The following is a 12241-nucleotide window of genomic DNA, read 5'->3' as shown; positions in this document are numbered from 1 at the left end:
AAAGCTTCTTCAACAACACACCAGTGCCACAAACCAAGTTTAGAGCGAGTTCTCGTCAAAATGCCAAGAGCTGCTCCATCACAAGCACTCAGCAGCAACATCCCGCACAACAATGCCGCAAATGGCAGGCCTAATCTCATTTCCCAACAAAGAAAAGCCACGGTTTCCTCATCCCTTTGTCTCCAGTTCTTTTGAAGCATGGCCATCAGCAGAAGCATCAACATCATCATCAGCGGCAGCGGCAACAGCCGCCGCGGTCGCCCCAACCGGGCCGGTGGTGGCAACAGCAGCAGGACCATCAACACCACGGACCCCGGGGCTCCCCACGAGGGGCGGAGAGAACGAATGTGAGAGAGCCACCCCGGTTGGTGTAAACCTCTCCCCGCCCCTTTCCACTTGGGGCTCCTTAAGAAGGCGGCCGCGGGGGGTGTCGGTTTTCTTTCACAGGTGACATCGAGCACCTGGCTATACTGTCCCCAGGTTTTCTCAAAAAGTTTCATTCTGCTTTTATTTGAAAAGCCTCGTTTTTTGGTGTGTGGGCGCAACTTCGGCTTTGGTGAATGATGGTAGGTGGAGGGAAGAGAAAGAGGCGCCGTCCCGGGACAGTGGGTACTGGGGTGCTGGGAGGTAATGCGAGGCGCATGAACGCGGAGCCACCAGGAAGAAATTTATTACAGAGAGGGTAATCAGGCGGAGTTATGTTGCTTTATAGCGGTGTGACGGGGTGGAGCCCCTGAGGGCTACCAGCATTTAAAACACCTCGAAGGTTTTAAAATCTAACCAGATGAGGGATTAAGATTATGGAGGGAATGCCGCGAGTGAAAAGCCACGGAGTTGTGCGAGGGAAGGTGGGGGTCGGCCTTACGGTCTGGCGAGGGCTTGGCGACGGACCGCCCTTCACACCCATGAGCGGCCATTTTATGGCGGCGGCGCCGCCATATGGACTCAGCCGCTCGCTGCCGCGGTGGTGCTGCCGCCCTCCGCACGGCGCTTCGCCTGTCCCCGGGCGGCGTACCCCGCCGCGCTTAGGGTCGGCGGGAACCCTTGTCGGGGGCTTCTGAACAGCTTCCATTGTCCTCAGAGAGGATCTGAGGAGTGCGAAACCTCCTTCCCCGCGGCACGTCGGCGCTGGGCATGTGAGGTGCGAGGGCTTAAAATGGTGGCGGCGGCAACCACGGGTCCCGCTCGCCCGAGGTTCCCCGTTTCAGCTTCCCTCACCCACCAGAAACAAACTCCGCCCTCGCCCAGTGAGCTGCCGGCGCCGTGTGGGGAGCTGGAGCAGCTGCCGTCGGAGCGCGCACCGACAGCTCACTTCCTATTTGTTCTTAGTGTTTTGGTTTTTTTTTTTTAATTTGAAAAACGAGACTTGCGACTGAAGCGTAGATGCTTCAGACAGTATACGAGTGAAGTGTTCTTTTGTTTTGTGGTGTTTTTTTTTTTTAAGCCTCTTTAGTATCAGCTGTTAGCGTGCAGTGCTGGGCTGAGGGCTCCACTTAGTGCCCATCGGGAAGGTTGCGGTGGGAGGGCTGTCATGGAAACTGCGCAGCGGGACGTGAATCGTAGGGTTTAAATGTTAAAATTTAAAAAAAAAAAAAAAGGCAGGAAGTGTAATGCTTACTTTAAGCAAAGAGCGTGTTGAGTCCAGCGGGAAGCCTGAGAAACTGGGAACTTGTGCATTTGTGTCCAGAAGAAAAGGTTTTCCACTCCTAGACGAGCGTTAAATTGAGCGATATTTGCAACCCATTTGAGCAGCCATCTGGCCCCAACAATAGTCTATTTTCACTTTTTCTTTTGCCAAAAGACTACTGTAATGAGGACGTTAGTCCAATTTCCAGGCATCAACTTAAACTTCGTGCTTGCTGGAATAATGGAGAGAGCAAACTGACTAATTTTACCTTGTGATGAGAAAAGGAAAAAGATATGTTAATTCCAGTAAGCTGAAATTTATTTTTGAGTTGGCAAAAGTTCTGCATCAGAGTACTGAAGTCTTGAAAATCAGCTTTAAAGGAAGATTGTGTTTCTTGTGTTCATACTGTGAGGCTCTCACCCCTGTGCATTTTTCATCTCTTTTTCGAGTTCTAAGAAGCACTTTTATTAACAACTACTAAAGCTTATTTTTGATGCTTACCAAATTGCCAGAATGTCTAAGTAGCCTATTTATTCTTTCAGCTATTTAATGTGTAAAAGGGTTAAATAAGTGTATTATCCTTAAAGGTTCTGTTCTGCATCGTTAGTGAGACACGAATGCTCCTCTTCCACGGCAGCCAAGGGTGTACCAGCAGTATGTGTGCACCAGCCTGCTTCCTTGGGCTGGTTCTGCTTCTTGCTGGGTGGGTACTTCTGCTGAGAGCTGTTTCCCGTTCTAGGCTGCCAGAGAATTTGCACAGCAAAGTGAATACTACTTCTGTCATGGTTTGCTGGAACAGATCTAGAAAGAAAGAAGCCAACAGTTACCTCAGTTTGAGGTTGCAGTTCAAATGCCCTTTAGCTGGGTAGGCAGCCAAAGAAGTGGTCTTCTCACTTTTTGCTTCATTTTTGTCGTTAATGTCTATGTGATATTTACAGGAAGCTGCAGGCATTCTGCTATCTTAAAGTGTAATAAGTTGACTGTAATAAGTCTTCTTGGTGATATTTTTCAGTCTGTAAATGTGGAGACCCAGTGTGCAAGTGCCTCAGAGAGTAACACCTATTCATCAACAGTCAGTCAAGGTTATGTTTTACCAGAAGGAAAAATCATGCCAAACACAGTCTTCGTTGGTGGAATTGATTTAAGGGTATTTATATATTCATATACTTTTAATTGTTTAAGATATGTACTTCAGTGGGACGAAAATGGAAATTTAACTCCGGGTTTGTGGGGGGCTTTTTTGCATAGTGGTGGTGGGGTTTGTTTGGGTTTTTTTTTCATGTGTGCATTTTGCCAGTCTTAAGGTATTGAAAAACCATAGGAGAATTTTGGAACAGGTGTGCCAAAACAAACCTTTAGTTCTTAAGGTAGTAGGAGATGGGCTTAAAAGGATGGTACTGTTTGCTTTAAGTCAGTTCTAAGTCAGTTGAATGTGTTTGAAGAAGTTCAAGACTTCGTTTTCTTTTAGATGAAAGAGGCAGAAATTCGGACTGTCTTTGAACAATACGGTGCTGTGAAAGAGGTGAAAGTAATCACTGACAGAACTGGTGTTTCGAAAGGGTGAGTACAACATGAGTGGTTGTTTTAAATTGCTGCTTATGCATAATTCTATCACAGGTAATATGAGCAGATACTTAGCAACACACTTGACACGCTTAAGCCGTAGTGCTAGCTGTAGTTTTCTGTTTTGGTGAATTAACACTGTTAAAACAGTAAATCCGTATTGCCCCTAACTAAGTCTGTGTAATCTTAAAAAGAACAGCCTGATTTTTCTGGCTTCAGTCTATCCGTTCAAGGAAAAGAGGGTTATTGTCCCTTAACCAGTGGAAGCAAAGCTTTAAACTTGTGTCATGCTTATGCAGACAGTTCTTCTGCAGAGCTTTTCTGATGGTGAGAGTAGTTAAAAATCTAGAGAGAGTTCAGGATGGTTAAGAGAATCAAGATGGTTTATTCAGAGCAATGGGACTGCACTCTTCTGACACTTGGTGATAAGTTCTAGAGTAAAACAACCCAAACTCACTTGGGTAAAGAGTGAAACTGAGTACGTGAACAAAGTTCAAACTAGGGAAATTCCCATTGGGTATATAGAAAAAAATCTGGATTATTTTGGTGAAACCCTTAAATAAGGAAATGTAGGACCTTAGCCTATTGAATTCTGGGGAAGCTATCCCTGTTTTGAGGTTATCTCTGCTTCAAGGAGGAGACTGCACCCTCTGGGGTTTTCTCCAGCACAATTTTTTCTAAGGTTCTATGCATAGATTCAAAGAAGTCACATTTTTTTAGGCGTATGTAGTAATGCATGAGCTGGAAATGAGTTTTATTTGCTCATATCCATTGCTCGTCCTTACAGTGAATCCTGATGTGCAATTAACCAGTGCATGTTCTGAATATTGATAATGAATTGACTGACCTGATAAACTGGACACAATTTTTAATACAGTAAACTAAGGAGGCAGTGAAACAAAGAGAAAAATCTCTTCAAGGATTGCTTCCCCCACTGGTGTCACTGTTCCTGTAATTAATGCTTTTGTCCAGACCCCTATAGTAAATACAAAATTTGATGATAGTTCAGATCTTAATTTTTTTACCTTTCTGAGTTATTAATACCAACAGCAGTACTCATTTTAAGAAGCTGAAATGGAAAAATAATCTTTATTTCTATTTCATATTAGTCTAGAATCTGTCATTCAGTTTCTTTCACCTGGCCTAGTAGTAGATGCTGCTAGTTAGCAGTAAATACTTTCTCAGGCTGAATCATAAACTAATGTCCTACTTGACGTGCAATATAACATACCTGGCATATATGTTGTTAACTGGTCTTGTTCTAACAATCAAATCAAACTCTGATCACTGAATAACCTGTTTTTTCCTTTTTAGATATGGATTTGTGTCTTTCCTGGAGAATGTGGATGTTCAAAAAATAGTAGAAGTAAGCTCTTTTGCTAAATTATTTGAAGTTGATTTATGAAGGCTAGAGACAGGTTCAGGAGAAGCCAACTTACGTAGAGTAAGTTAGAACTAGGAAAGTCTAGGGCAGCCAAAAAAGTAAACTTGATCAACTGTCTGCCGGTGGTTGTATCTTTATGTATTTACTTAAGTAAGAAACAAAATTAGTGTTAGCCTTGGTGTGTTTAGATGCTTGCTTTTTGTAGTGGATGATTGTCATAGAATCCTTGTCCTTATGTCAGATACACAGACCTTTTATTATTGGAGATAACATTATCATGGAAGACAGTTTTTTACTTGACATCTCAGCAGCTGCAGTATGTTTCTCTTGCAGTATTTTGTGCATTTTGGTGGTACTTGGAGTGCAAGTATTTTTTAAGCTTCTTGGACTGTGCTGCAGCTGTTCACGTGTTATAAATTTTCCCATAGTTAACACAGGAGATGAGGGGTAGAACTGTTACAGCCCTTCTGCTCTTACAGTTCATTATCGGAGAAATTTTAAATCTCAGTGCTTACAGCCAAATCAGCTACTTGGTTCTGATGGACTTCAGTAGGTCTCAAACCATGGACAGAGCTTTTTGTTTTCCCTCTTTCTCCCTAAACTGAGTACAGTAACTGTGAAAATACATGTATTGAAATAGTTCCCTCTCTGAAGCAGTCATTTCCTTTAGTATAGGTGGACAGTTTCTAACATGTTACGTGAAGCCTGTCAGGAAGTTGGTGGGAACGAAGGGAAGTGGCAATGTAAGTAGAGTTTCAAGGGAACCTAGGCTGTGGTCACTCTGTATTAATATTCTCACTGAGGCAAGAATAATTAAAACTTGTATGTATAAAACCACAGGGCTGACAGTCACTAATATGTGATTGCAAGCTACTAGTAGCACATGTTGCTGTTAAGGCAAGTGATATGAAACAAGTGTGGAGGCAGTGAGTAGGCAAATGAGAGTGCTGAGAGCATTGCAGGAAATTAAAGATAAAAGACATGCAGTGTTAAGAAGGAGAGGAGAATCAAGGCTGTTGCACCCGTTTGTGAGTTGATGGTACTGTGGTGTAGAAGCAGAGTCCAGTCTCCTTAAAATCCCACAAACCAGTCACCTTGCTGATTCCTTACAGAGAACTAACTGTCTTTCAGACACAAATCAACTTCCACGGCAAAAAGCTGAAACTGGGGCCAGCGATTAGGAAGCAACAAAACCTGAGTAAGTATATCTAAATAAAATTGTTCATATAACAAATATGTATTAACAGGTTTTTTTCTTAATTATGCATCAGTATTCTTGCAGATACTCTTCATCTGATGCAGTATGTATGTTACAATTAAACCTTGGTGTTCTGACTTCTATGACTTCACTTGTATAAATGATGTACAGCTGTGATAATAAAACTTGGGTTGGTAGCACAATATAATAGAGTTAATGTTGAGTTAAATTTAAAAGTCAGAAGTCAAGATTTTTTTCAGCTTAATTTCAAATTCTTAAGGAAATACATGTGAAAAAGCCTTAATACTGTCTTTTCTTTGCTTCAGAACAAACTTCTTCCATACATCCCAGATCCTTTGTCCTTGGTCCTTCTCCGCCACAGTTCCACAGTGTATGGGGTAGTCAGAATACAGAGACGTATTTTCAGCCTCCACCTATAATGAGCCCAGTAACACCGTATGTTCAGGTAAGGCTGTTCATGGCACTGATTTTGAATAATTAAATATTTTTGAAGGTGCAATCAGATCAGATTCCAATCTGATTTGCCTCCTTGTTTTCATGTTATCTTCCTGAGTAAGAAGCACACGACTTCACTTCAAAAGAATGCCAGCAACCTTGAAAAATTGCTTGTGTTGCGATCTCTTTATAAAGAGGAAAATACCTTCTAAGAATGAGAACTGTTGAAGGTGGAGCTAAGATTGAATTATTTAACAGTTCTTAAGTGATCTTGTTTCTTGTTGATGTACTTAACAAATCAGATCTGTCCAGATTTTTAATGTATTGCTGTCCTGCCTCAGAATAAACTACAAGCTTCAAAATGTATTTTTGTAAACAAGTATGGAGCCAGAAGTTGTCTCTGGTACTCTTGTCTCCTCCTAGCCAAGCAGATTCTTGGTTTTAAACTGCTGTTGTGTCTTAAGAACAGCAGATGCTGTTGTACTGCATCTGCTGCTAATAGCTGTGGCCAGTACAGTATTGCCTGCAGGGCATCACTGTATTGATACTTCGGATAAGGTTTAGGTAGAGTGAGTCCTGTACTGTGAACAGACCAGATTAGACTCATACTGCATTAGCCTGCATATTGTGGCAATGCAGCAGGGCAGTATTAATTACCAACTGATTTTGCTTTCTATATTTTAAGCAAGTGAAGAAGAGCAAACTGCAGTGACTCACAGAAATAAGGCAGAGAGCTTGATAACAGTATTCTTGCTGATCCTCTTAAGTTCATTGGGAAGGTAGAATAGCGTAGGAAGAAAAATACTCACTTAAATGCTGGAATGTGCCTTTAAACTATTTTCTGAAGAAAGGTTCCAGGTTATTGTTGTGTCAGAGTAGTTACAGGGAAGAAATACTGTAAAATGTCTGAACTGGAGTATTTAGCTTTCCTTTGGCTCCTAGAAACTGATCTTCAGGCTGTATCCGTTATTGTATAGTAGTTAGTCTGCTTCAGGTCTACTACAGAAAGTTTATGGCGTAACTTACTCTTCTGAAATGACTTCAAAGATCAGCTACAAGCAGATAATGGGATTTGTAGATGTCTAAGACACTTTAGAATCCCACTTACTAGAGATTATTAGTGCCTGAAATGCTGAAGCCAAGCCCCGTGGGAAATCTGTAAGGGTCTCTTTTAAGTAGTGAGCCTAGTCTGAACAGGAACTGAAGTAACAGTATAGCCACATACTTCTGAAAACGTGCTTCTAGCTAATACCTCTACAAATAAAAGTACTTTTATCTTGCTTCAAACTAGCAGTTTTAAAAACAAAGCTTTATTTGCAGCCATATCCCTACAGTTCATCACCAACTGTACTGCTAAAGCAGCAAGTTCCCATAGGATATCAACCGGCTTATAACTATCAGGTATGTAAAGCTTTAGTAGCAGCAGAAAGGCTCTTGGATACCTGACAGAACAGTAATGAAATGTTAACTGAAGTCTGATCTTTCTGTGAATTCTGTTTTCTTTCAGCTCTTCCTTTGCAGATATTAAAACCTAGTGATATTTTTATTCTAATAAGATGGAAACTGTTGAATACCTTAGTATATGCTTTGTTTTCTTTTAATAGAATATAGTTTTTGTTTCCTTAAATACACAGTGATAAAACAATTTCCAAATTAGGAAAAAAGTACATGGATTAGTAGAACTTTTTCTTGTGGGAAGGAGCTTTGTGTTTGTACATGCTGTAGCAAGGGTAGCTGGTGTTAGGTTACTTAAAAGTCTTAGCAGACTATACAAATGTGGGGTGTATATAGGGGGGATGCACTCTGGCACTCTAAAAACATCAGAGAAGGCACTGACTGATAGTGGGTTTTGAACTCAGAAGTGAAACGCGTGGGTAAGACCTGTTATTAAACTTAAACTAAAAGTTTAGAAACTGGAAGCAGCTGGAGGTTTGAGATTGATTTCAGTGTGGCTGCTGTGATTTCCCTTATTTTTCCCTAATATTTAGAAATCTTTTTTTTTTTTTAATTTGGAATGAGAAGAGGAAGGAGACAGTTAAATAACATAAGCAATTTTGTTGGACATAAAGGTATAGACTGTTGTTTAGTGAAAAAATCCAGACATGAAATGATATAAATGGTGGCTCTTGCAGAGCAGTTACTTGTCCGTGTTGGAAATTAATGGATTAAAAAGCTGGTTCTTGTCCAATATTTGTTTAAGGGTCAACCACAGTGGGTTGCTGGGGAGCAAAGAAGTTATGTTATGCCTCCTGGTCTGGTGAGTCTACAAAGTTAAACTTCTGAAACCGTCTTCTCAATTAGCATGTGATTTTTACTGTTTGATACTTAAAAAAAATCAAAGTATTTGTTGTCTGGATCTGTATGTAATCAGATCTATAAAAATCTTGCTGTCAAGAGCATGTAATTGTTTAAGATTTCTACTGAAGTGGTGCCTTTCTGAGTTACCAGACAGAACAGACCTACCTGTTTTATGGCATTACTCTATACATTCTGGTCACAGACCTCTGGAATTTTAACATGAATGGAATCGGTCTTTTCAGGAAAAGTCAGAGGAAAAATAAGTGATGACCTGATGGACAATGTTTTTTTAAAATTTAAAAAGTTTCAATGTTCTTTGCAAATACTGATTTATTTTTGGCTCCTTTCGACAGCTTTTAAAAATCATTTCCCAGGCTGCTACAAACTGTAGATGGTGCTGCTGGCTTCTAAAGAAATTACTTGCGCTCTATGACTTTATACAAGTGACATCTATGGAGAGAGGAAAAATACTGTGTATTTCTTTAGCAGTGTTGGAACTTAAAGTTGCTTCTTGGGGCATTTTTGTGTTCTTTAGGTATAATCTTGTGGTTATTGAGTGCAGTTTCAATTAAGTGTTTAAAAGCTGTAATACATAATTTTATTCTGAATGATACTCTTTTTCTGAAAGTTTTTAGAAGTTGCTGAAATACTGATTACCCTGTTGGCTTGAAGTAATTTTTGTTCAGTAACATCCATGAGTGTGATACAGCCACAGTATTTCACTTAACAATTAAATGGTAGCAGGTCAAAGAGTCTTCAGAGTAGGACTGAGTAGGGCTTTCGTTATTAGATGTTTTAAGCTTGACTATGAGTGACAACTCTTCTTGAATTGTCTCTGTTAAGCAACTGAAAGTACCATTAGTAACTGCCTTAATAAAACAGATCAGCATACAGCATTTTCCCACTCGGGACACTTCTGGCAGAAGTGTGAAGATAGAGTTGGCACAGCTTTACAGATAGATAGATGAGGATCAGTGAGAATATAACTGTGCATGCAGTGTTACTGAAGTATTGCAATACTTATAAAACTATACAGGTTTATGCATCAGTAAACCATCACTCTGAAGATCCGGGATTTATACAGACGGAATGTGCTATTCCTGAGCCCGTGCACTTACCTGCTAACAGCCCACAAAAGGTAAAGTCTTTCTCAAAACTTTGATATTCATTACCATAAATCCTATTCCCAGAAATTTGCACATCAAGATTACGTGGCTTGGGTCAAGGGCTTGTGACAGGTATCCTAGGACGTTAGGTTATGGTTGCCACTTATAGCCAGTTGCTCAGTCCTGTGTATCTGATTGATGTGTACAACTTCAGAAGTCTTATGTTTCCTTTAAACTATTAGTGCTTGTCTGCAATGCTGAGGGCTGTATAAAATGTGTGATCTACTTGATTAAATATACTAACGTTTTTAAGTGACAGAACTTTACCTATCACCTTTACTTTAATCTGTAATAAATTTAGGGAAAATTACAGGTACTAAAAAAGCATATTAGATAGCACTACCTGCTGTTTTAGATTTGTTTTAAGCTTCAAGCATCTGTGTTGGTAGTGGTTACTCTCTTTTTCACTGTTTTGTGGAAGCTGACCCCAGTATAGCCAATAGTTGGCTCTGAATTCAGTTTTCTAAAACAGATTTGTTTTTCAGCTGCCAGCCAGCCTATTCCACTGAGGGGAGATAATGTAACACTAAGGGGGGATAATGAGTTACCAATATTAAAAGTTAGGGAGGAGAAAAAAATGACAAATACTTCAGGGAACATGCGGCATTTGAGAACAATCCTGAATGCCAAGTGAACCCTACGACACACCAGCATTGCTAGGTAGTACTACCCTAACTAAGAAAATCAGTATTGATGCACCTGTAACTGTATTTCAGAAGTCTGTGGAGAGGGGCATGCAAACAGTAGTGTCCTGCCTGTCTAATCCTGAGAACCAGCTGAGGAATGACTCTCTGTCACAAGACGACAACATAAAGGTATGTAGTGAAAGCAAAAAGCAATCTTAAAATACAGCTGACCTTCGATTTGTTCACCTACAGGATACAATAAAGATGAAGGGATTAATATCTGGAATGCCATTTGAATTTTTTTCCTTCCTTATACATGTTTGGCTCTCAATTGCTTAATGCTGGAAAGAAGTGCTGAAATTGGGTTCAATGACTTTAATCAAGATGGCATGAATTGGTGAACATTGCTAATGGACAATTAAGAGCATAAGTCTGGATAGTGACTTCTCAGTGACAAATGGCTGAAAGCAGTGGGTTACTATGTAGTTTATACAGAGGATGTTGCATTACGAGCCTTGATAGTCTGTTAGTTACCTACCCACTGTAGATGGTGGCTAGTTGTGCTTTGTCTCCGCTTTAACCAATAAATTGTAGTTCAGGTTGGTAGGTGGTCTTCTGAAATGGGAATACAGAGGCTGTATTTATCAGTGTTGTAGACGGGGAATAAACTACAGAGCATCTCGATATAGTTTTCGTGAAACTTCAGTTACCTTATTCTGATGATCTGATTTGTTTGTTTGTTTGTTTGTTTGTTTTTTCCGCTGTCCTGTGTTTTATCTGATCCCAGGAGAGCAAAGTGTATCACTTCCGAAAAGGAAGGACGGGATTCAAAAGTGTTTGATAAATGAAGACTTCAGAGTATCTAAATTAATTAAGTTGATGTTACTTCAGTTCAGCAATACATTCAGCATAACATTTCTCAGAGTTGCTTCAAGTTAAGTTTGTGTTCATGTTCGACCTGTTTTGATACAGTTCCTGCTTGGGTAATTTGAAGTTTAAAGTTTGTAAGAGTTGACAAACTTCAGTTACATTGTTTGCGTGCTTCCCCAGTTTGTTTGCTGCATGTGGATTTTCTTCTGAGTTTTAACGTACACTTTGCATATTACACAGGTTTGCTTTAACCACAATTTGACTCACCCTGACCGGTTAATTTTTGCAGTTTAAAAATGGAAATAGTTATTTGCCCAAGAGATTGTATTTTAAAACTGAGTTCTTAAATCAGGGCAAAAGAAGATGTAACTGAGCTGAAGCCCTTCTTAAGTCCTAGTTGCCTTTAGACAACATAATCGATGTGATTGTGTTCATTACTGACGCTTTATGTGCTTGCAGTCTTGAGCGTCACTATTGGTTTTGGGTAAGTAATGAAGAGAATCCTGACATTTCTGTATGTAACTTAAAGTGCAAGAATGTAATTATCTGTATTGGCTACTCAGTAGACTATGATTTTTTAATTAAAAAATCCTAAAAATATCTGTATGTTAAAATTCTGAGAAAATACTGCATTTAAAATATGCTTTTGTTGTGTGATGCAAACTGTTAATCAAAGACTAGCTGTAAGACTATTTTAATAATCATGTATATTTTAGTTGTGTATTTTGAAACAATGAAATAAATTTTTATTTTGCCTTGGCTACCTAAATTTCTAGTGACAAATCTAACTAATAATTTGGTAAAGCTATTAAAACCTTAATACTCTGTACAAGAATTCCAGTTACTACGAGTGTCCAAGGACTGCTTCTCAGGAGTGTTCTGGATAAATTTAATTAAGGGGGGGTGGGGGACGATGTCAGTTTACTGGTAAAGGTAATTGTTTCTTTGCAAATGCAGATGTCATTTTGACTTGATGTTCTAGTTGATTTGTTTGCCCTGGGCTATATTTAAAGCTTTATGCTGGAGCTATAAGAAAACACAGAAATGCGTATG

At 39.8% G+C, this 12241-nt stretch overlaps 1 protein-coding gene across 5 annotated transcripts; it reads left to right on the top strand.

Moving 5' to 3' along the window:
• Positions 1 to 452: 452 nt before the first annotated feature.
• DAZL (deleted in azoospermia like) lies at positions 453 to 11957 on the top strand. 5 transcript variants are annotated; one of them, XM_027639486.1, is made up of 11 exons: positions 453 to 566; positions 2640 to 2774; positions 3096 to 3187; positions 4505 to 4556; positions 5706 to 5772; positions 6099 to 6238; positions 7549 to 7629; positions 8429 to 8485; positions 9563 to 9664; positions 10412 to 10507; positions 11106 to 11957. In XM_027639486.1, exons 1-11 carry the CDS (start codon positions 561 to 563, stop codon positions 11157 to 11159), a joined length of 882 nt encoding a protein of 293 aa, XP_027495287.1. In that variant the 5' UTR covers positions 453 to 560; the 3' UTR covers positions 11160 to 11957. The 5 variants fall into 5 exon arrangements, with proteins under 5 accessions (XP_027495287.1, XP_027495286.1, XP_027495288.1 ...); XM_027639485.1 differs by having other exon boundaries at positions 10409 to 10507; XM_027639487.1 differs by lacking the exon at positions 453 to 566 and adding an exon at positions 1271 to 1403 and having other exon boundaries at positions 10409 to 10507.
• Positions 11958 to 12241: the final 284 nt, after the last annotated feature.

This window comes from Corapipo altera, unplaced genomic scaffold (assembly GCF_003945725.1).
Source record: "Corapipo altera isolate COAL_440 unplaced genomic scaffold, ASM394572v1 44, whole genome shotgun sequence".
Classification (NCBI taxonomy): domain Eukaryota; kingdom Metazoa; phylum Chordata; class Aves; order Passeriformes; family Pipridae; genus Corapipo; species Corapipo altera.
The sequence above is the reverse complement of the archived record's forward strand: the minus strand, read 5'-3'. Positions and strand labels throughout refer to the sequence as shown.